General features: G+C 45.7%; 1 protein-coding gene and 2 long non-coding RNA genes across 3 annotated transcripts; 1 reads left to right on the forward strand and 2 right to left on the reverse strand.

The window, feature by feature from the left end:
* Window positions 1-521: 521 nt before the first annotated feature.
* On the reverse strand, window positions 522-8,532 carry LOC140418458 (uncharacterized). The gene is made up of 2 exons (XR_011945058.1): window positions 8,085-8,532; window positions 522-1,971 (listed from the first exon to the last, which is right to left on the reverse strand). It is a non-coding gene; the product is annotated as an uncharacterized lncRNA (long non-coding RNA).
* A 260-nt stretch (window positions 8,533-8,792) lies between these two features.
* LOC140418459 (uncharacterized) lies at window positions 8,793-13,839 on the forward strand. The gene is made up of 2 exons (XM_072501928.1): window positions 8,793-9,074; window positions 9,418-13,839. Exon 2 carries the CDS (start codon window positions 9,527-9,529, stop codon window positions 10,532-10,534), a length of 1,008 nt encoding a protein of 335 aa, XP_072358029.1. The 5' UTR covers window positions 8,793-9,074; window positions 9,418-9,526; the 3' UTR covers window positions 10,535-13,839.
* Window positions 13,840-15,316: 1,477 nt separating this feature from the next.
* LOC140418460 (uncharacterized) lies at window positions 15,317-20,320 on the reverse strand. The gene is made up of 2 exons (XR_011945059.1): window positions 20,197-20,320; window positions 15,317-17,982 (listed from the first exon to the last, which is right to left on the reverse strand). It is a non-coding gene; the product is annotated as an uncharacterized lncRNA (long non-coding RNA).
* Window positions 20,321-24,957: the final 4,637 nt, after the last annotated feature.

A 24,957-nucleotide genomic window follows, 5' to 3' on the forward strand; every position in this document is an offset into this window, starting at 1 on the left:
CCCTAGTCTTAAACTTCATCCCTCTAGCAATGAAGGACAAAATTTAATTTACCTTCTTAAATCACCTGTTGCACCTGTAAACCAACTTTTTGTATCTCATGCACGAGCACACCCAGGTCTCTCTGCTCAGCAGCATGTTTTAATACTTTATTTAAATAATAATCCTTTTTGCTGTTATTCCTACCATAATGGATAACCTCACATTTGTCAACATTGTATTCCATCTGCCAGACACAAGCCCATTCACTTAACCTATCCAAATCCCTCTGCAGACTTCCGTTATCCTCTGCACTTTTTGCTTTACCACTCATCTTAGTGTCGTCTGCAAACTTGGACACATTGCCCTTGGTCCCCCAACTCCAAATCATCTATGTAAATGTGGGGGTGGGGGGAGGGGGTTGGCTTTGCCAAGCCTGTTGAATGACTACTGGGCAATTACTAGGAAATGGGTGTGGGAGTGTTGATCCCCAAATTTCTTTCTGTCAGTCTGGCCTCAATAAAAGTTGAGATGGATTTGCACGTAAAAAGAAGTTATTTATTTAGCTTGCAAGCTTGAATCATCTTACAGAAACGTAAGAGACATCCAGCCTCTTACACCCCAGAGAACGACTGAACTAAAAGACAAAGGGATCTCTGCAAAATCAATTCAAATGGTATCAAGTTTCACATACTCGACGGACATAGGTCAGCCTATGTCCCTCCTGACCTATTCGATCTATTCTGATTGGCTCACTTCCAATCCCTTTCTCTGGCCCCTATCAATGCAGCATCACTCTCATAGACACACCTCTTCCTGCTTTTTCCATGCGGTCTCAAACCCCTTTGTCCCTAACTGCCAGAATCAAAGTGGCTTATTTCTACATTACATTAACTAGTAACTCTAAAGTAACTATTTTATATCACATTCGTCATTCCCTCCTTTTATCATTCCATGATAACCGAACTATCCAATCCATAGCTACGGTTCCTCATCTAAAAAGATCCGTCGCTGCATTTCCAATTCCTGTCTTAGCCCCCCTTCATCTGCCTCACCCTCATGGATTTTAACAGTTAAATTTTTTTTCCGGTGATTGGGGCGGTGATCTGATCTAGTGCACCCCGCATTCTACCCATCACACATTTAAGGATGGCCAGGCCCACAAAGATGCAGCCGATAGCTACCACTAGATACATGGCCATATTTATCAACCAGTCCTTCCATCCTCCAAATCCCCAGTTACCCCAAGAGTCAGGATCCTGCATCCCGTCCAAGTGATCCCGTATGCGATCCATAAATTTAGTAATGTTAGCGGTCAAGTCCTGAACACCCATGATACACTTGCCCTGTACTATGGCGCATACCCCACCCTCACGGGCCAGAAGATAGTCAAGAGCATGCCGGTTCTGCATTGCAAACAACCGTAGCTGAGACAACTCCTTGGTTATTGCCCCGAGGGCTCCCAAGGTTTACTACCCGGGTTTTCCTCAGTTTGGCCTTTAACTAACTTATGTGTATCTCCCGGTAACCTACGTTCTAGCTGTACTTCCCTTCTCACACGCCCCGTCCTCTCTCTAGTCCCTTTCTCTTTCTCATGGTCTCTTCCTACACTCTTCTGACAGCCTGATTTTACCTTTATTGTACCACTTTTAACACATCCAAAATCAAATTTACATGTATTCCAAAAACAAGGCAATGTCCATATAATGTTCCCTTCCCATCGCCGGGACCGGTGCAGCTGCTTCATGACTCCTGCATTCTCCTTAACTTTGATGACCTTCCATGAGTCAATACCATGTCCTCGTATATGGGGGCAGCGAAGAACATCACATTTGCATAGGTGATGTATCCTAGTAGATTGGTTGGGGCTACACAGATACATAATATTCCCCTTTTCCATATCCATCGCCAATAACACACCAAGCGAAGTGAGGCCAAATATCAGACAGACGATGCATAGCCACTGCATCATGCTCCACACCTGTAAAATAGCACTGGAGAAGGGAGGCAGGTTAGTATCCGACCTTTTACAGTAGTGGAGATGGACTCAATTTACAGTGATGTAGGTGGAACCAAGCACTTCGCCCCTCCACTTTAACTGCTGTGGGGGTGGTAAGGAGAACTTGGAAGGGCCCGTCCCATCGCGGCTCCGACCCCTTCCTAGTCCAATTTTTGACCATGACATAACTACCGGGCTGGACTGAAAGTGAGCTAGGTACTGGGGCAATGGCTGGTGAGCCGCGCGGACTTGGCCATGGAGTTCCTTGAGCACTTGCGTAAGGGCTAGAACATAGGTGGTCATTTCTTCAGTCATCTGATGAAACTGAACCCGTCTGGGAACCTGCAGGCTCCAAGGAGTTCTAAGAGGCCTGCCATAAAGAATCTCGGCGGGAGAGAGCCGGGCTGGTCCCGCAGGTGTAACCCGCAGCTGGAAGAGGGCAACGGGGAGCAACTTAAGCCATGTCAGTCCCGTGTCTGCTCTTAATTTTGCCAATTTAGTTTTGAGGGTCTGATTGTGTCTCTCAACCAACCCGGCCGCCTGCGGTCTGTAAGGACAGTGTAACTGCTGGCGTATGCCCAACTGGGAGCAAAACTCCTTGTTAATTTGTCCAATAAAATGAGGCCCATTATCAGAACTTAACTGAGCTGGTATACCGTACCGAGGAATGATTTCCCTCATCAAGACTTTAACCACAGGAGCAGCTTTACTATAGATAGTCGGATACGCCTCGACCCATCTGCTGAACACATCCACAATGACCAAAACATATTTGTAACATTGACACCTTTCCAACTCAATGTAATCCATTTGGAGCGTCTCAAAGGGACCACTGGGCAACGGGGTTTGCCCCTTCCCACAAGGGATACCTTTTCCGGTGTTATATTGCTGACAAATCAAACACCGATTACTGATACTTTGGGCCAACCCCTGCATTTTAGGGTGCCACCAAGTGTCAAGCAACAAATCACTAGTCCCTCGAGCCCCACAATGAGTTGCAAAGTGTACACATTCAATGACCCATAAAGCCAGCGCATCAGACATACAAGTCTGATGTGCAGGCGTGGTCCATAAAGAGGAAACAGAATCATATGTACAACCTAACCGTTTCCACATTTGTTTATCACTCTCAGGAGCGTCCTCCTGTAACCTTATGACGTCTTGGATGGTTGGCATTCGCTTGTCAGAAGCAGACATATTCATAGTAGATCGTTTAGTCTGACTTAACATTTTAGGCACCATCACTTGCTGAATTTGTGCAGCTGTGCGCGCTGCACGATCTGCTCGTTCATTACCAACGTCAACTGGGGTTGTACCATTCGTGTGGGCAGCGCATTTAATAACGGAAATCTGCGCGGGCATAAGGAGGGCCTGCAGTAGGTCATTAACTAAACCCCGGTGGGATATTTGACCACACATAATCATGTCAGGTTGTTCTGACGAAATGTCACTCAAATCGCCCCTTATTGTGGTAGTTTCCTGAATCAAGGCTAAACAGTCGTGGCCAGGTGCGTCTTCATGGACAGGGGGACCACTAAGAAAACAGGCTGGATTGATAGTGGTACAGTATTTAAATGTCAGACGTGGATTGTTCAAAAGGTATATCTCATACCTATTCTGACGAGCTGCGGTAAGATGCTGACCATTCGCCCCATATCCCTGGCATGGTACTGGTCATGGACCTGACGTGTAATATGAGGGCTTACCGAAGCTGACTGTGGCCATAAATGTGGTGATATTGTAACAAAATCGGCTGTACCTTCTTTTCCCGTGACTGTGGCTGTAACCTTGACTGGCCATTCGGTCTCAAGTAATGGCCGGTATTTGTCCTCCAACTCCCTGTTTCGTCCAGTTCTGTCATAGGCCAGGGTAACGTGATGCAGTGACTGTTCAACGTCTAACGTCCACCACTGGGGGGGTGATAGAAATATAGCACTGTTGTCTCATCCTCCTCTTCGCTGATCCACCCACCCAAAGTCACTATATTGGAGCTCCTGCTGGTAAACTACCATTTCTGCCGCTTGTTGGGGTCGCAGATCATCCTTTTTCATTACATACTCAGTCTTAACCTTTGTAACTGAGCCTCCTTCTTGGCCTACACCCTCCTTCCAGTAAAATCTGACTGCCCTTGCCATCTGGGAAGGGTCGTTCTCTGTCCAATTCATGTTATTACATTTCACAGCAGTAACCACAGAAGGTGGTAGGCAATGCATTAACATAGCACAGTATTGAGGGGAATTCTGACCATTTTGATACAGCAAATCGCCTGACTGCCCCCGGTAGATTTCATTAAAACGCTCCAGAAATTCCTCTGGCTCGTCAATCTTCCTAGGTTTTAGGTCTAAGATAACAGAAAGATTTATGGGCCTTTGAAATGTGCTATTCAACGCATTCAAGATCTGTGTCCTTCTTTTCTCTATTTGCTCTCTTTTTTTAAAAAATTTAAAAATGTTTGAAAATTCAAATTGAATTACTGCAACTTGCAAGCTTAGCTCTGATCTCAACTCAGAACTAAATTTACAATTTGCTTAACACAAACTTGTATAACATTTACAACTTAATTATTTCTTTATCTTAACAATTTTTCTTTTAACAAGTTTTTTTTCTTTTACATACACATAAGTATTAGCAAAATCAACTATCATCTCCAGATTGACACTTTTTAAAATGGTGTCCATGATCTTCTTTAAGTTTCTATTAATCTCCAGATAAAATGAGATAAACCTTATTTCAAGTAAGTAAAACTTAAGATTCTGGCAATTTCAATCAATTGCTTTCGAAAATAATAACTTTTATCAAAGAGGTGGAGAAACCCACTGGTTTCCTTTAATTAATTCAAAACGTAACTTTGCTGGTGTTCACTGACTCAAAGGAAAGGTATCCGATTACACTACGGCTGCTGCTGTTATCTCAAAGCCTGAGTGAGAAGCACTGTCTGTTTTCAACTCCGCCTGCTGCTGTTAACCCTTTGAGAGACTTCTGCTTCAACCAATATGCAGCATTCCTCACAATCTCAACTAGACCTCGGAACTTTACAGTCCAAGGAGACAATTTTAGCTTAATCAACTATATATTTAAAACACTCACACATAGAGTTGAACCATCTTCAGATTTAAAAACAGTTATACTGGACTGAACCTCCATCTATTGAAGTCTCATCAGCCCCTGAACCCATATAATAGACTGAACCTTCATTAATAAAGTCACATCAGCCCCTGAACCCATATAATAGACTGAACCTTCATTAATGAAGTCACATCAGCCTCTGAACCCTTATAATAGACTGAACCTTCATTATTAAAGTCCCATCAGCCCAAAACCCTAACCCAAGCCGAAACAACAATATGAAATCCCATCAATTAAAGTGCTAATCCCCAGACTGACCTGTGATTTCGTCGAGGCGGTCTTTCTGTGCCAACCGCGAGTGACCAGACTAATCAGACGATAAGAAGAGGGGAACAATCAATGCGCGGTCGTTTTCCAGTTCTACATTGAGGGCCCTTTGTTCCCCATCCTCCTGTTCATAATCAGTCTAATTCTGATTTCGCAGTTGGATCAGGATCGCCCAGAGAAATCCCGGGTTTCGGCACCAAATGTTGATCCCCAAATTTCTTTCTCTGTCAGTCTGGCCTCAATAAAAGTTGAGATGGATTCGCACGTAAAAAGAAGTTATTTATTTAGCTTGCAAGCTTGAATCATCTTACAGAAACGTAAGAGACATCCAGCCTCTTACACCCCAGAAAACGACTGAACTAAAAGACAAAGGGATCTCTGCAAAATCAATTCAAATGGTATCAAGTTTCACATACTCGACGGACATAGGTCAGCCTATGTCCCTCCTGACCTGTTCAATCTATTCTGATTGGCTCACTTCCAATCCCTTTCTCTGGCCCCTATCAATGCAGCATCACTCTCATAGACACACCTCTTCCTGCTTTTTCCATGCGGTCTCAAACCCCTTTGTCCCTAACTGCCAGAATCAAAGTGGCTTATTTCTACATTACATTAACTAGTAACTCTAAAGTAACTATTTTATATCACATTCGTCAGGAGGAGGGGTCAGTCTGGGGACTGGATAAGATGCTGTTTGAGGGCACTGTTCTTGGTGTTCATGCTGTTCTCGCTGGTCCATACTCCATAAGAGCGGTGGTGGTATCTGCGTTGAGGGTTTGGAACCAGTGCAGCCAACACTTCGGACTGAAAGGCATGTCACTGTGGATGATAATATGTGAAAACCATAGGTTTGCGCTGGCAGGGCTGGACCCGAGGTTCGCATGTGGTGGCAGGTTGGGGATAGAGTACTTCAGGGACTTGTTTCTGGGAGAAATGTTTGCAGGCCTGGAGGAGCTTGAGGAGTTGTATCACTTGCCTAAGGGAAACAGTTTTTGATTATAAATTTAGAGTACCCATTATAAATCTAGAGTACCTAGTGTGCAGGACGTGGGGGCGACGAACCATGTGCATATGTTTTCGGTGTGCCTGAAGTTGACAGGTTTTTGGATGAAATGTCTGAAATTTTGGGAGCAAGAGTGGCTCCAAGTCCGGAGGTGGCGATATTCGGAGTATCGGAAGATCTGGGAGTTCAGGTGGGGAGAGATGCCGACGCTTTGGCCTTTGTCTCCCTGATAGCCCAGAGACAAATTTTGTTGAGTTGGCGGGACTAGGAACAGCCAAAGACGAAGGAATGGGTGAGTGACATGGCAGGATTTCTGCACGTGGAAAAAGTTAAGTTTGTCCTACATGGAGTGGAAGGCGGATTCACCCTGAGGAGGAAGCCATGCATCATCTTCTTTAAAGTTAATTAATTGTCGGGGGGGGGGGGGGGGTTAGTTAGGGGTGATTTGTTCAGAGGTGTTGGGAAAAAAAGGCAGGCTTGGTGTGGGGTGTGTGGGTTGTTAGCTTTGTTACCTGTTGCCGAGGTTTGGCTTTTGTATTTTTGTATATTGGAAAAATGTCTTCAATAAAAATATGTCTGAAAAATAAATTCTCTGCTCTTCAGGTTAAGAAAAATTGTGCAGCTCCATCCAATCCTGATCTGAAATTTTATGTGAAATCTTGACCACAAATCGTCCCCTTCTGAGACCAACTATGTTAACACGTATAACAAAACTGGAGCATGGTTCAGTCCTGGATATGATTAACAACAAAATCCAAGCACAATAGTTATTTGTGAATTCGCTGGTGTTTCAGCAGAGTGGATGAGGTAACAAATCCCTTCCCACAATCAGAGCAGGTGAACGGCCTCTCCCGATTGTGAAATCGCCGGTGTGTCAGCGGGCTGTCTGACTGAGTGAATCCTTTCCCACACATGCAGCAGGTGAACAGCCTCTCCCCAGTGTGAACATTTCACCCCAAGACGAGATTCCAACTACATATCCACATAACCAAGAGCGCTTAATTCCACCACAGTCACATCGCTTAACTCCACTCCGGTCTCAGCTAATCTGCTGCTGACACCTCATTCATTCCTTCTCACATCTGGATTTAACTCTCCGAACACAATCCCTGCTATCCTCCCAAATATAACCTCCCCGTAATCTTGAGATTATCCATAACTCCACTGCTTGTGTGTTTACTCACACCAAGTGCTGTTTACTCATCACCCCTGTGCTTGCTGGCCTACAAAGGCTTCCAGTCAATAAACAAGTAAATTCCAACATTCTCAGCCATGATTTCCTTCATCCTGTGATCATCCCGATCTCTGTAATCTCCACCACCCGCACAATCCTCCAAAAAAAGTGTTCATCTAATTCCGGTCCCTTCAGTATTCCTGATAATAATCACTCCACCATTGATGGCCGTTCTTTCAGTTGCCTGGGCCCCTTGCTTTGGAATTTCCACCTTAAACCTTTCCATCTAATTTACTTTTTCCTTTACGATGCTCCTTACATCCTACCTCGTTGACCAATGTTTAGATCCCTTGCCCTAATATCTCCTTTTGTGCTCAGTGTCAGATGTTGCCATGCAACATCTCTCTGAAATGCACTGGAACGTTGCATTGCATCGAAAGTGTGTTATAAATAGAAATTAATGTCATTGATTTGGACGTATATAATAATAATCACTGTTTCTTCGTCATCACTGGGTGAATGACCTGCAATTCCTTACCTGACAGTATTGTGGGAGCACCTTCACCACACAGAGTTCAGTGGTTCAAGGTCAAAAATCATCTTCCCCACATGCAACTGGCAATATATTATTTTATCCACGCGGCGACGCACAAAGTAAACATTTCAAGGTTTGAAGAATTACCAATAGGTAATAAAAATGCAAATTTGATTGTCAGAAGCAGAGGACAAATGGACTGCAGTGCAGGATAGAAATTGCCCCCATTCTCTCCTCCTGCTCCAGGATCAATAAAGTGAGTTAAAGATAATTTCTCCTGAACAAATCCATTGCTGCATTTCCTTCCTGAAGCTACATTTGTCCACTGGGGCCCGGCACCGGGAGAAAGCGGCAGCTGCCATTGTGTTGGGTGTTGAGGCGGTGCCGCTAGTTTGTTATTGTGGGTGTTGAGGCCTCCACTGGGTGTTTGTGAAGCCTCCCCTCCCACCCACTGCCCCGAACGCTGCCTCCGCTTATCCGCCCCCTTCCCATCTGAAAATGAGACAAACAAGAGCTTGTCCCTCGACATGTGCCGCACTGCGCATGCTCCAGATCACAATGCCCGGGGAGTGATTGACGGACCAATAGGGAGAGGGGGCGGGACTGGAAGACCAAGCGGGAGCGGCTGGACGTCCAACCAATCGGAGTTGACGAGGGGTGGGGCCATGGTTTGATTGAAGCATGCGCAGTGCGGGTAATGGCGACGGAGAGAGGCTTTTCTCTGGGATCCCAAACGGTGAGAGAAATATCAGTGATGCGGGGAGTCATGGATCTGGCGGCTGGGTGGAGAGGCTTCAGAAACATGTTGTGCAAGCCCGCAGCCGGATACACAACTCTGATACATGTCCAAATCAATAACCAGTGTATTTACGCAGCACGATTCATGCAATGGATCATTCCAATGTGTTTCACTGGAATGTTACAAAGCAATATTTACCAAAGAGCCACATAAAGGAGATATTTGGGCAGATGGCCAAAGGTTTGGTTGAAGAGGTACGTTTTAAGGAGCATCTTATTAAGGAAAGTGATATGGAGAGGTTGTTCAGAGGAAATTCCACATTTTATGACCAACCTCGACTCTCCCTCACCCTCACCCCCCTCCCTCCCTTCACCCATAGAAACCAGTGCCCTGTGTTGGCCCAGACCGGGTGGCAGGTTCCCTTCCCTGAAGAACATTAACAAACCAGTTTGGTTTTTATGACAATCCAGCAGTTTCCATAGTCACTTTTTCCCAGTGCCGGCCCCACAGATGACCAGATTCATTCAGCTTAATTCAACAACCTGCCTTTGTGTTTTTGTGGGTTCTCTCTCACCCCTATTTTCTGTTTTCAATCAGTTTCACAGGGTGTTCGAAGGATCAGATTTTCAGTCAGGAAATTAAAACTTCACATCAGGTACGCACAGAATTTCTCAACCTGCTGTAACGTGAATATCGGATTTTGAAGATGAAAGAGAATAGCCCCGTTCACAGTGGGGAGAAACCGTACACGTGTTCTGTGTGTGGACGAGGCTTCAGCCAATCATCTGGCCTGGCAAGACACAAGTGCAGCCACACCAGGGAGAAACCATGGAAATGTGAGGACTGTGGGACGGGATGCAGAACCCCATCTGAATTGGAAACTCATCGGCACAGTCACACTGGGGACAAACCATTCATCTGCCCAGAGTGTGGGAAAGGGTTCATTAACTCTTCAAACCTGCTGACACACCAGCGAGTTCACACAGGGATAAGACTGTTTAACTGCTCCGAGTGTGGGAAGCACTTCACTTCTTCATCCACATTGCTGACACACCGGCGGCTTCACAATGGGGAAAGACCTTTTAAATGCTTGGAGTGTGAGAGGTGCTATAAATGTTCCTGGGAACTGAAGTCCCATCAACGCGTTCACAGTGACGAGAGACCATTCAGATGCTCTCACTGTGGGTCTGGGTTCAAGACATTATCTGACCTCACTGTACACCAGCAAACTCACACTGCAGACAGACCGTTTGCCTGCCCTGACTGTGGGAAGGGATTCACTCGTTCACCCAACTTGCTGGAACACCAGCGGGTTCACACTGGGGAGCGACCGTTCACCTGCTCCGAGTGTGGGAAGGGATTCACTCAGTTATGTACCTTGCTGAAACACCAGCAAGTTCACACTAGGGAGAGACCGTTCACTTATTCTGAGCAAGGGGAGGGATTCACTCAGTCCTCCAGCCTAATGATACACCAACAACTTCACACTGGGAAGAAGCCATTTATCTGCTCTGAGTGTGGGAAGGGATTTACGCGGTCCTTCCACCTGCAGACACACCAGCGAGTTCACACTGGGGAGAGGCCGTTCAACTGCTCTCAGTGTGGGAAAGGATTTACTCAGTTATCCAGCTTGCTGAGACACCAGCGAATTCATCAAGATGAAAGACCTTTCAAGTGCCCAGAAACCAATGTCTCATCAACAAGTTCAAACTGACGAGACCATTCGGGTTGAGAAAACCGTCTGAACTCATTGCACACCAGCAGATTTGAACTGGGGAAAGGATGTTAAACTGAGTGTGGAAATGGATTTATCCATTCATCTGCCATGCCCTCGCACCAGTGAATGTGCACTAGGAAGAGAGTCTACCATCCACTCTGAATAAGGGGAAGGATTTGTGTAATTATCCAACCTGCTGAGTCACCAGCGAGTTCGCAAGTAACAAATTTGATTAGGATTTTGCTGCTCCTCGCATCCAGTACTGAACCATATTTGAAGTGGTAAATAACTTATTCACACCAAAGAGTTGAGTCAAGTCAATTTATTGGCAAAAGCTTTTGGGAGCCAGCCAGGCACTCCGCAGTGTTCGTGGTCACCTTCTCAATTGTACAACAGCAATTAGCCTCTTTTATACACGTACACTTGGTTAGTTCCTAATTAGCTTGGGGGGGGGGGTTACATTAGGCCCCCCTAGCAACAATTAGCTTCCAATCACATTCCTCTGAAACCATTCATTATCGAATGCTCGCAACTCCTTGTTCACAATTACAAGGATAACAGGTGTCTCAATTGTTAACGGTCAGTTTGTCAGTTACAGAATTACTCAGCAATTAATCGGAACATTGCAGATGTGTTAGTAGGTCAGTTAGAGAATGACTCGCCACTAACCGTACTTATCAGGTCATTGCAGAATTAGATTGCTGTGGTTGTCAGTTACACTATTGCAAGCATAAGCTAGTATCGAGTGACTCAGCAGTCCACATTATTGCAGGCATAAGCTAATACTTAAACATAATAAAATGAAGAGATTAAATGAATAACCTCTAATGTAAATTTCCCTTTACAATATTTCTTGGCTAATATTAATCATCCAGCGCCCTTAAAGGTACTAATATTAAGGATAAATGTCAAATAAATCATCCTTGTGTTAGATGCAATGTAATGAGTGTTTACAAAATCTCTGACACAAATGTGCTCCTTTTGCCAGTATCTCTCATCCCTTGTCTCCTTGAGAGCATCCGGTCAGCTTCCTCTGCTGTTTCCCTAGCACTGGCCCACTGTGCCACACTGCCTCTAAAGATCCCCCTTAACAGACATCTGACCCCTCTAGATCTCTCCTATATCCCCGCATGCCATTTCACGTCACATTATGACCATGAGACCCACCTCCTGTTCTAATCCCAGATCTCACAACTTCCCCATGTTTGCTGATACTGTTGATGGTTTGATCTCTCTCCCTCTTCATTTATTGTCCCTCTTGACTTTAAATCATCATTATAACCCATCCTCAAAAAGAATTCCTGATTACTACTGCCCTATTTCTAACCGACCTTTCCTCTCCAAAGTTTTGTCATCTCTGAAATCCATGCCCAGGAATTCTATATTTTGAATTCCCCAGTAAAATTTCTGCCTATGCCACAGCATTGCAACAACTCTTTATCAAAGTAACTTTCCAATGTGACTTTGACAAGGATAAGCAGTTCTTTATTGTTCTTTTTGGCCTGTCTGCACCTTTGACACCATTGACCAAACCATCCTCCTGTAATCTACTGCTGTCACGCTGGGTGCAATGTTCCTCTCCAATTTCTTTCTTCTCAATACAGTTGTAGCCAGAGACTCACCTGCAGTAGCTATGATTATGAGTTACATTGTCACAAACTCACTTAGTTGGTCAGAGATCAGGTGTCACTGCACTTGGAAACAAACATATTCCATAATCACTGTCACTGTATCTCGCAAAGTTCTCTTCACCAAGCAGCCCTACTTGAGAAGATCAACATGAACAGAGTAGAGTGAAGAAGTTAAAATCCACAACCCAAGCTCACAGTGGTAAAAATATCTGACAATACCCATTCAGGTATAAAGCATAGCTGAATGGCTAGCTGGGCCGGTTTAGCTTAGTTGGCTGGACAGCTGGTTCATGATGTAGAGCAAGGTCAACAGTGTGGACGGTAGCACAGTTGCTTCACAGCTGCAGGGTCCCAGGTTCGATTCCCGGCTTGGGTCACTGTCTGTGCGGAGTCTGCAAGTTCTCCTCGTGTCTGCGTGGGTTTCCTCCGGTTTCTTCCCACAGTCCAACGATGTGTAGTAGGTTAGTGGATTGACCATGCTAAATTGCCCTTCGTGCCCAAAAAGGTTGGGTGGGGTTACTGGGTTACAGGGATAGGGTGGAGGTGTAGGCTTGGGGAGCGTGCTCTTTCCAAGGGCCATGTCGACTTGATGGGCCGAATGGCCTCCTTCTGCACAGTAAATTCTATGATCTATAATTCTCGTACAGAAGGCCAGCCTTCTCAACCTTGCCCCTCGCCTGAGTTGTGGTGTTGCTCAGGTTACATCACCACCAGTCAGCTCTTCCCCTCAAAGCACCCGATGGTCATCTGGCACTCTGCTGACTTTATTTATAGCCGAACAACAGTGTATTACTACAGCAGAATTATAAAGTCTGCACTGACCCTCTGAAAGAGCAGGTAGGAGATGGATCTTGATGATGCTTATTTTACAATCTCTGTCGGCCGAATGTCATCCTCACTTCTCCAGATTCAAAGATTAATTGAGAATCGGGTCTGAATTGGCAGCCAGATTACCCACAGTCCCACGTGCCTCAGAAACCGCTGGTTAGCTCTGTTGCTTCACAGGTCCAGGGTCCCAGGTTTGATTCCCGGCTTGGGTCACTGTCTGCGCGGAGTTTGCACGTTCTCTCCGTGACAGCGAGGGTTTCCTCCGGGTGTTCCGGTTTCCTCCCACAAGTCCTGAAAGACGCGTTGTTAGGTAATTTGGACATTCTGAATTCTCCCTCCGTGTACCCGAACAGGCGCCGGAATGTGGCGACTGGGGTTTTTTTCACAGTAACTTCATTGCAGTGTTAATGTAAGCCTACTTGTGACAATAAAAGGGTGACGGTAACAAAGACAGACACTCACTTTGGTCTTTTCATCAGCACATCTGAGAGTTAAGAATGTGGTACATGATTTGGGGATACCGGTATGAGTGTGCAGATTTGGTACATGTGAAAAACAGCAAGTGTAAATTCATGTTGAAACGGACTGAAAACCGGGTCCCAAACGCACAGCTACTTGAGACACAGCAGGAGATGAAATGGTGACTGTGTCCAAGGGATTGAGACAACATTGTGACATCATCAAGGCATTGACACACACTCCAGAGAGAAACTGACTTTAAAACAACCAATGGAGATGGTGCTTCTACCCAGAATGCAATGGTAATGCTGCTGCACTTTGATACTATTGCTCAGACATTAGACTGTGTCAGCTCTTATTTATACTGAATAAAATCTAACCACTCCCACCAATAAGGGTTATCACTGTGAATCATTTCAGAGTTTGGAAAAGTGGAGGTGTTAAGGGTCAATAAAAATTAGGAGTTGACCATTTGGCCCCTTGATCCTGCTCCACCATTTAATGAAATCAGGGCTAATCTGATTGTGGTCTCAATTCCTTTCCTTCCTCCAGCCTTTCACTCCCTTGTCAATAAAGAATCGATCAAATTCAGCCTTAAAGCAGATTCAATGGCCCTGCCTCCACCACTCTCTGGGGAAGAAAGATTAACAGACTCACAGCCATCAGGGGGAAAACAATCATCCTGATCGGCATTTTAAATGGGAGACCCCTTATTTGTAAATGGTATCCCCTCGTTCTAGCCTCTGCCACAAGGGGAAACATCCTCTCAGCATTCTCTCTATCAATTCCACTCAGCGTCTCTAACATCATCTCTCATTCTTCTAAACTGCAATGGATACAGGCCCAACCTGTCAAACCTTTCCTCAGAGGATAACCCCCTCAACCCAGGAATCCGGGGTGTCAACCTTCTCTCTACTGCTTCTAATGCACTTATCTCATTTCTGAAATACGGAGACCCAAACTGTACACAGTGCTCGAAATATGGTCTCACTAAAGACCTTGTACAACTGCAGCAAAAGATCCCTACTTTTATATTCTATTTCCTTTGCAATAAACAATAATATTCCATTGACCTTCCTAATCACTTGCTGTACCTGCAGACTAACTTGGGATCAGGCACCCCCGATCTCTCTGTAACTCAGAGTTCTGCAATCTCTCTCCATTTAAATAATATTGTTTTATTTAATACTTTCTGACAAAGTGGACAATTCATATTTTCCCAAATTATGCTCCATCTGTCAGTTTTTTACCCACTCACTTAACCTGTTCGTAGTCCTTTGCAGAGTCCTTAAATCCACTTCACAAATTACTTTCCTACCTGTCTTTGAGGCATCAGAAAATTTAGCCGCCATCATTCAATCCCGTCATCCAACACATTCATACAGATTGTAAATGGTTGAGAGCCCAGCACTGATCCTGGTGACATTCCACTTGTCACATCTTACCAACCCAGAAATGACCCATTTATACCTACTGGCTGCTTCCTGTTCGCTAACCAATCCTCTATCCATGCTGATATGTTGCCCCCACGAGCTCTTATTTTGTGTGTAATAACCTTTGATGTGGCACCTTGGGAAATACTTTCTGGAAATCCAGATAAAGCACATCTACAGGTTCCCCTTTATTGACATCCCTTGTTACTTCCTCAGAGAACCTTGATAAATTAGTCAGTCACAATTGACTTCCTGAACTCCATTTTCAAACACTGTGTCAAGAGAAAAATCAAATTTCCTCTACCCCTCTGGCTCCTTTGCCAACTACCTTAGAGGGACTCACTTTCTGTTAAAGAGCCTGTCAATCCATCTCACCCACTTACCCGAAAGTGAACAAATTTAATCAGGAAAGGTCCAACCAATTCAAATATTTTCCTGTTAAATGTTTATTGATGAAACAGAGCGTGGTTAAAAAAAACTAACAGAAAATTACTTGAGAATCAAAGAAAACCAGAGTAACAGGATGTTCACAATGTTCTGGTCCCAAATGGTTCCCTTTAGCTCCTCTGTACTGTGTTCCCGTGACTCCCCGCTTTGGACACTGGGGCATTGAACCCTGGGGGGTCACATCACCGTCAGCCTCAGTGACCCTCGCCCCTGAACCCTGATTGGTTGGATGTGCAATTCCCAGCCAGTCCTCCAGCATCTTCCTGTCTCTATTAGCGATGCCCATGGCAGTTTCCCAACTGGGAAACGTTTGGCTCAGACAAAAGGTTTGTCCGTTATAGATAGTGTCAAGAGAATGTAGAATGTGGAATAGAGATCTCTACAGCCACCTCGTTCAACACTCTGGGATGTAGATCATCAGCTTTTGGGGATTTATTCACTTTAAAGCCCATTAATTTCTCCAGTACAACTTTTTCACCAATACTAATCTCTGCCAGTCCCTTGGTTCTCTGGTGTTTTGGGGACAATTTCTGTATCTTCCTCTGTGAAGACAGACACACATTGTTTAGTTTATCTGCCATTTCCTTACTCCCCATTCTAAACTCTCCTGTCTCTGGCTGGAATGGACCCACATTGGTCTTTGCTAATCTTTTCCTTTTCACATTCCTGGAGAAGCTTTTCCAGTCGGTTTTTATGTTTCTCGCCAGTTTGCTCTCATCAGTTTCTTGATCATCCTATGCTGAATTCTAATGGATCTCATGGAATCTTTAACTTTTCTTGTTAGCCAAGGTTACATCACTTTTCCTGTTGGATTTTTGTTCCTTAAAGGAATCTATATTTGTTGTATATATGTGAAATAAAAGTCACAAAATCCCAGAGGACCATAGGCTGCTCTCTCCTTTGACAGATAGAGAGCTGACTGGAGGTGATTTAACCTGAGGGTCAGCACACCTCAGGCGAGGGGCCTGGTTGAGAAGGTGGGGCCTTCATGAATAAACTCAGCCAGTACGGGAGTTGAATCCTCACTGTTGGCCTTGCTCTGCATCACAAACCAGCCGTGCAGCCAACTGAGCTAACCGACCCCCTGATAAATATGTAAAAATTCCTTAAATATTAGGCATTCCCTGTACCAATCAGTTTCCCACTCCATCTCTGACAACTTGCCCCTCATACCGTGTTGTTTTCCTCTGTGAGGAACACCCAGATAAATTAAACAAAAGAACCTTGTAACCACCAGGGCCCATCTCCATGGTAACGTGGCATGCTTTAGGGGGTTTGAAATAGAACTGGAAACTAAATATCTTCACACTTCCAAACACCCTTTCACTCTGTGATCCTTGTACAATTCGAAGCCAGGTATTAGCAACAAGGCTCAAAGAGTATCAGCCCATTGGAGGCAAAGTTGAGAGATCGGCCAGTCCAGCAGAAAGAAACCCTCCGACCATCCCCACTGACCACCTGTTAGAATGAACAAAATGCAGTCCTGGATGTAGAGCAGAAACAATAACAGCAGAATTCAACCCACGTAATCGATTGTGAAATTGTTGGTGTCACAGCAGGTGTGGTGAAACATGCAATCCCGTCTCACAGTGAGAGGTGGACGGCCTCTCCCCAGTGTGAACTCGCTGGTGTGTCCGCAGGTTGGATAATTGAGTAAATCCCTTCCCACACCGAGAGCAGGTGAATGGCTTCTCCCCAGTGTGAACTCGCTGGTGTGTCCACAGGTTGGATGAATCACTGAATCCCTTCCCACACTGAGAGCAGGTGAATGGCCTCTCCCCAGTGTGAACTCGCAGGTGTGTCTGTAGTTTGGATACTCGAGTAAATCCTTTCCCACACTGAGAGCAGGTGAATGGCCTCTCCCCAGTGTGAACTCGCTGGTGTGTCCGCAGGTTTGATGAATCACTGAATTCCTTCCCACACTGAGAGCAGGTGAATGGCCTCTCCCCAGTGTGAACCCGCTGGTGTGTCCGCAGGGTGGATGAATCACTGAATCCCTTCCCACATTGGGAGCAGGTGAATGGCCTCTCCCCAGTGTGAACTCGCTGGTGTGTCTGCAGGTTGGATAATTGAGTAAATCCCTTCCCACACTGAGGGCAGGTGAATGGCCTCTCCCCAGTATGAACTCGCTGGTGTCTCCGCAGGTCAGATAACTGAGTGAATCCTTTCCCACACTGAGAGCAGGTGAATGGCCTCTCTCCAGTGTGACTACGTTGATGAGTTTCCATCTTTGACGGGGCTTTGAATCCCTTCCCACAGTCCCCACATTTCCACGGTTTCTCCATGTTTTGGGTCTCTTCGTGTCTCTCTAGGCGGGACAATCAGTTGAAGCCTCGTCCAGAGACACAACACGTGTACGGTCTCTCCGCACTGTGAATGGTGTGAAGTTTTTCAGGCTGTGTAACTGGTTGAAGCTTTTTCCACAGTCAGTTCACTGGAACACTCTCACTCGGGTGTGTGTTGTGTGGGTCTCGGGGCTTTTCCAGTCACACTGATGTTTGAAATCTTTAGCTGACAGTTCGGGCAAACATTTCACCTTCTAGATTCAAAGGCTGATGCTTTTCAGGTTCCAGGGAATCGAGTGACTCTGTCAGGTCGAGACGTAACGTCTGAGATTTCTGTCTGTAATTCCTCCTCGTCTAATATCCTGTAAAAACAATTTACAAAATTCTTCAGTGTCAGTACAGGATAGAAACTCAGAACAGACAATTCTATTTTCTATGTCACATTTTTTCCTCTCTTATTCCCCCAAAGCTGTAAATCACCATCCCACACACTCTCCCTCCATTCTCACTCTGCTGTATCTAATATTCACCCTCCCTATTCTCCTGAAGGTGCTGATTCAGGCTGATTGATAGATCCAAGCTCACAGCTTCCTGTCCAGGAGATCACAACAAATATGAGCTGCAGTATGCCATTCGGCCCATCGAGCCTGAACCATTCAATGGGATCATTGGCTGATCTACCACAACACCGTTTTCCCACATTATCCCTCATTTCACAGTGGTTAGCACTATTGCTTCACAGAACCAGGTTCCCAGGTTCGATACCCGGCTTGGGTCACTGTATGTGCGGAGTCTGCACGTTCTCCCCGTGTGTGCGTGGGTTTGCTCCGGGTGCTCCGCTTTCCTCCCACAGTCCAAAGATGTGCAGGTTAGGTGGATTGGCCATGCTAAATTGCCCTGAAATGTCCAAAAAGATTAGGTGGGGTTACTGGGTTACGGGGATCGGGTGGAGGCTTGAGCTTAAGTAGGGTGCTCTTTCCAAGGGCGGTGCAGACTCGATGGGCCAAATTGACTCCTTCTGCACTGTAAATCCTCTGGGGTACAGAATTTCAAAGCTTCACCACATCCTCGAGAAAATAAATCCCTCCTCATCTCAGCTTTCTCTTCATTTACCTGCCAGTTCCCCATAACCCTCGGCACGTTCATCGATCAGAAATCTGTCTGTGCCGGGGCATCGGGCTTGTGGTGCGGGAGGAGCCGCTTTTCCGCAGGTTCTGGTGCCACTCACCTATAATCTGATCTTTAAATTAATATTGTTATCATGTTCCTGGAAGACGTCAGGGTTCAGTTTAGTAGGATTATGCCAAATAAAGTGAAGAAATCTGTTGACAAAACAGCACAGGTGGATTCAGTGGGGGTGGAGCCACCTTTTCAACATGGCGGCCTGACCCTCAGTAGGTCTCTCGACCCCCCGCTCTCCGGGGCTCTCATGGAGGTGGCGAAAATGATGACTGCCGGCATTATCCGTGTTACTGACCAGAGGTGGTGTGTGCTGACTCAATATCTGTGAGCTCATGGGGACCAGCTGCAAAACACCATGAAGAGGCTCGATGATCTGGGCAGCACGGTGGCGCAGTGGATATCACTGCTGCCTCACGGCGTCGAGGTCCCAGGTTCTATCCCAGCTCTGGGACACTGTCCGTGAGGAGTTTGCACATTCTCCCCGTGTTTGCGTGGGTTTCGCACCCACTATCCAAAGATGTGGAGGGGCGATGGATTGGCAACGCTAAATTGCCCCTTAATTGGAAAAAATGAATTGGGTACTCTAAATTTATTTTTAAAAAAGACTCGATGAACCGGAGGAGAGAATCCTGAACGTTCAGCAAGATGCCTCCGTCGAAATTCAATCCTTTGAAAACCAACCGAGTGGCCTTCGGAGGTCACGGATGACTTGGAGAACCGAGGGTCGGAGAAAGAACATCCGAGTCGTCGGCCTGTCAGAAAGTGTGGAGGGTAAGGCTCCCGTTAGCTTATTCGAGGACTGGCTGCCATGCTGGGTGCCACGGTAGCACAGTTGCTTCACAGCATCAGGGCTGGTTCAGTTCCGGTTCAATTCCTGGTTTGGGTCACTGTCTGTGCAGTCTTCACATTCTCCCTCTGACGATGTGGGTTTCCTCCGGGTGCTCCGGTTTCCTCCCACAAGTCCCGAAAGACGTGTTTGTGGGAGGAATTGGACATTCTGAATTGTACACTCTGTGTACCCGAACAGGCACCGGAATGTGGCGGCTAGTTTATTTTCACAATAAGTTCATTGCAGTGTTAATGTAAGCCTACTTGTGACAATAATAAAGATTATGAATGGGCCAAAGGTCCTCTTTCTGTGCTGTAAAACTCTCTGACTCTAAAGATAGAGGTGGGAGAGGGAGGGAATGACTTTATAGAGAAACTGCCAAAGCCACAACATTCACCAGCTCTGAGGACACACCTTAGCTCCCTTTCCAATCTGAGAGCAGCCTGAGCTGGATTTACATTCCCCTTAATTGATCATTGCTGGGTGATAATCCTGTACTTCCTCACCTCACACCACTATGACAGCACCTTCACTACACAGACTGCAGCAACTGACCAAACATCACCTTCCCAGTTATTCCTGAAGGCACCGCCTTCCCAACCTGGCCCCTTGCCTGAGGTGTGGTGATCCTCAGGTCACATCACCGCCGGTCAGCTCTCTCCCGGGACAAGGCCCTGGTTCACAGTCGCCATCTTGGTTCACCGAGGCAGCAGAGCGCTTGCGCTGGCCTCTTGGAGATGCAGAAGCTAGTGGGCGGGACCTGAAAGTTTCTGTTCCCAGCCGGGTCCTAGTGCCCGCTCGTTAGATACCGTTCAACAGGTTTTTAAAATGTTTCACTCAATCTCAGGCTGCAGCTGATGTTTGTAGCCTGGAGGTGTCTCTGGATTACGTAGACATTCAGTGTGAGAGGCTGCAGCCTCTGTATAGCTACCTGAAAGGGGTTATACAGCGTTTGATTACATTTCGTGGTCCTTTCCATTCCATTATCAGGATGTTTGTGTGATATTTCCTTACCCTCAGTGTGATTTTTCTTTATTTAAAATACATTTCAGCAGCAGGCTTACTGGTAATTTTTAAAGGAATAAAGGTTATTTATTATCACACTATTTCCCTGGATGTTTGAACATCTCAGTCTCTCGTCTCTTTCACACTCACTGACACATACACAGAAATGAGGTACAGATCAAGGTGAAGTTGTAATGATGAAAATGGAATGTAGACTGCAATCTTTATATCGCTGCAGGTCTGTTGTCTTCTTGTTGAGCTGGTCCTTTAGTTGGAGTGAAGCGTTTTTAGAAACAAATAATGCTCATGAGGCTCTGAAGCTTATTGTAGATGAATAGCCAGGAGGTTGGTTCTCAGGTGGACTTGGAAGCTGGAATAAGTACAGTACTGTGGCTGCACTGGAAAACATTCAGCTCTGCTGGTCCAGCTGGTTCCTGGTGCTTCAGATGCTTCTCACACACACATTTGATTTGTTCAGGGTTTATTATACTGCATCCCTGACAATTAACTAGAGGGTTACAAGTCTGAGACCCAGAACACCGCGCTACAATAGCAGATAATGATGATCACTCACTCACTCTGTTCCAATTCAAGCTCATTCTCCGGTGTTCAGTACGGCACTTGGAGACCAACAGTCCAGAGGTTTTATATTCCTCAAATGCTGGTTCATCCTGACACAACGAGACATTTAAACTTCACAGGTGGCTGCAAAGTTTCCTTATTCAGGTCTGTGTTTAACTAAATATTGGTCACAGAATCGGATATTGCCCACAGTTTAATGTTCATAATAACCTGTTAAGTTGCAGCCATCTTGACAGAGTTTGTGGATCTTACAGTCTATAATATCTAGTATCCTTGTGCCGAATGTGACATCTTGAATCTACTCTTGGGTCTGGTTAAAACAGTTCATTGTAGCTGGGTGGGATGGGCGGTATTGTAGCAAAGTGGATGGCACTGTTGCTTCACAGCTCCAGGGTCCCAGGTTCCATTCCCAGCTTGGGTCACTGTCTGTGCGGAGTCTGCACATTCTCCCTGTGGGTTTTCTCCAGGCGCTCCGGTTTCCTCCCACAAGTCCAGAAAGACGTGCTGTTAGGTGAATTGGACATTCCGAATTCTCCCTCTGTGTACTCAAACAGGCGTCGGAATGTGCCGACTTGGGGCTTTTCACAGTAACTGGCAGTGTTAATGGGTGGGTGGTCACTCTGGATGCCGACTTCTATTCCGTGGTCTTGTCTGTTCCCAGTGGCCCTGCAGAGGGAGCATGCGGTACCCACCGGAATGCTTGACACCTTCCACAACCAGTGTATACCTCAGTGGACAGAGTGTTTCAGAGACACTGGGAACAATATTCTGGTTCAGTTAGGAAGGTTCCCGGCACTTTTGTTGGGATTTCTAGCTGATGTTGGTCTTTTATTTTGACTGGACCACATGCTTGGGAAAAGCAAAAGAGGAAAGAAGGTTCTATAGAAACTAGAATGATCTGTTGTGAATTTCTATCCCATTCTTACAGTGATCATTTTTGTAAACTTCTTTTTTGGACATTAGGACGGGAGGATTGGCAGCTGGGCAACTCAAACCAAATACTACTCAAGATCTTTCTTGACAGTCACTCAATTCATTAGGATCTAAATATCACAAACTGTCAATGTGCTTGTCTGTTCTGACTGTGGGAAGTGATTTCAAACATCACTGTGACTGGAAACGCCCCGAGACACACACACACCTGAGCGAGAGTGTTCCAGTGAACTGACTGTGGAAAGAGCTTTAACCAGTTACACAACCTGAAAAATTATCTTGTTTCCTCTTGTGGGAGAGTCTAGGACCAGAGGGCATAATCTCAGAGTAAGGGATCTTAAATTTAGGACAGAGATGAGGAGACATATCTTCTCTCAGAGGGTAGAGAATCTGTGGAATTCTTTAGCTGGGCAATCAAACTGTTGTCTAATTGTCCCGGCAGTTACCAGGCTCCTGTGAGCTCCTCCAGCTGTTATTTTAATGCCGAATTCAACAAACTATTTTAAGTAGGTTTCTATTCAATTAATTCATTGTGACTGTCACACAAACACATTTTCAGTCTGGAAACTTAAACCAGCTGCTTTACATTCAATCAGGAACATCACAGTTTTACACCAATCTCTGATTTGACAGCACGTTTCCAGCATTCACCATCGTTCTTCCTGACTCTAAACACAGTTGTAAAGGTGCTTCTGTTCCGTGTCTAGGAGGTCTGAACCATGGAAGAGAACAGCTGGGACACATTTCTCTCACACCTCAGGATTAACCCACATGGGGACTTTGCTGACAGTGAAGAGAGATGAGAAAGACCCAAGTGTCTTTTGTCCCTCTCAGTGTGACCCTGAAGGACTGTGTCCAGGCTGAAGTTCTGTTCCTGCCGTGTGATCCTCCTCCAGATTGTCCTTTCTGAGCTCCAGCCAGGTGCTGTTAAACACTCAGGTGGGAAAGACAAAAATCTTCAATGTTTCAAACCAAGCTTATTTATTTCACATTTATTCAGAATATTAAACCTCATCAGCAGATTAAGACTATCAAGAGTGAAACTGATTCAGTCCTGGACATAATTAACAGCATCAATAAGGGTAGAATCCAAACCTTGTAGTCGCTTGTGAACTCACTGGTGTGTTAGCAGGTGGGATGAGTGAGTAAACCCCCTTTCCACAGACGTTACAGGTGAACAGCCTCTCCCCAGTGTGAACTCGATGATGTTTCAGAAGATAAGATAAATGAGAAAATTCCTTCCCACATATGGAGCACGTAAACGGCCTCTCTCCACTGTGAACTCACTGGTGTGTCAGCAGGTTGGATAACTGACTGAATCCCTTCCCACACACAGGGCAGGTGAACAGCCTCTCCCCAGTATGAACTCGCTGGTGATTCAATAGGTTGGATGAACGAGTGAATCCCTTCCCACACACTGAGCAAGTGAACAGCCTCTCCTCACTGTGAACCTGCTGATATGTCAGAATGTTGTATGAACGTGTGAATCCCTTCCCACATTCAGAGCAGGTGAACAGTCTATTCCCTGTCTGAAGTTGCTGGTGTATCAGAAGGTTGGATGAATTAATGAATCCTTTCCCACAGTCAGAGCAAGTGAATGGCATCTCCCAGTGTGAATTCTCTGGTAGTTCAGTGGGGCACTTGGACGGCTGAATCCTTTCCCTCACACAGAGCAGGTGAACGGCCAGTCCCCAGTGTGAACATATTGGTGTGTTAGTAAATCCTTTTTGTTTTTAAAGCTCTTCTCACGGTCAGGACAGTACAAAGTTTGTGATCAGAGTGAACAAGTTGATGTGTCTGCAGGTGGGATGACTGAATGAATCCTTTCCCACACAGGGAGCAGGATAACGGTCTCTCCCCAGTGTGAATACGTTGATGTGTCAGCAGATCCTTTTTACATTTAAAACTCTTCTCAGTCAGGACATGTAAATGGTCTCTTATCAGTGTGAACAAGTTGGTGAGTCACAATGTGGGATGACCGAGTGAATCCCTTCCCACACACAGGGCAGGTGAATGGCCTCTCCTCAGTGTGAACTCGCTGGTGTGTCAGAAGGTTGTATGAATGGGTGAATCCCTTCCCACAAATGGAGCAGGTGAACGGTCTCTCCCCAGTGTGACTGCGACAATGAACTTCCAGTTGTGATGGGTAACTGAATCCCTTCCCACAGTCTGCACATTTCCACAGTTTCTCTATGGTGAGGGGTTTTTATGTCTCTCCCGGTTGAAGCTTTGTCCACACACAAACAGCCGTTTAATTTCTCCCTGCAGTGAATGACGTGATACATTTTTTGAGCCTGTGTAACTGGTTAAAGCTCTCTCCACAGTCAGTTCACTGGAACACTCTCACTTGGGGAAGGGATGTATATCTCGCTGCTTTTGCAGTCGCACCGCTGAAACTGAACAGACAAATATTTCTCCTTCCAAATTCAAAGACTGATTATATTCAGCTCCTGATGAATCAAGTGACAGTCAGATTTCGATGTGATGTTTGGTTTGATTTTTCTGTCGGCCAATCCTCCACTTCCAATATCCTGTAAAAGGAGTTCACAAAAGTCATCACTGTCAGTCCAGGATAGAAATTCTGAACAGGCAATTCTAGTTTCTCTGGAACATTTTTTCCTCTCTTGTTCCCCCAAAGCTGTAAATCCCCGTCCCACACACTCTCCCTCCTCCCTGGGCTGAAATCCAAACCCATCTCACCATCTGCACCATTTCTTTCCTCCACTCCCAGTTTTCTCCCTCCCTCTCCTCTGCCTGGGTTCAGTTCTCCAGCTCCTGTCTGCAGACTGACAATAAAACCAATGGG

Source organism: Scyliorhinus torazame, chromosome 5, assembly GCF_047496885.1.
Source record: "Scyliorhinus torazame isolate Kashiwa2021f chromosome 5, sScyTor2.1, whole genome shotgun sequence".
NCBI lineage: Eukaryota > Metazoa > Chordata > Chondrichthyes > Carcharhiniformes > Scyliorhinidae > Scyliorhinus > Scyliorhinus torazame.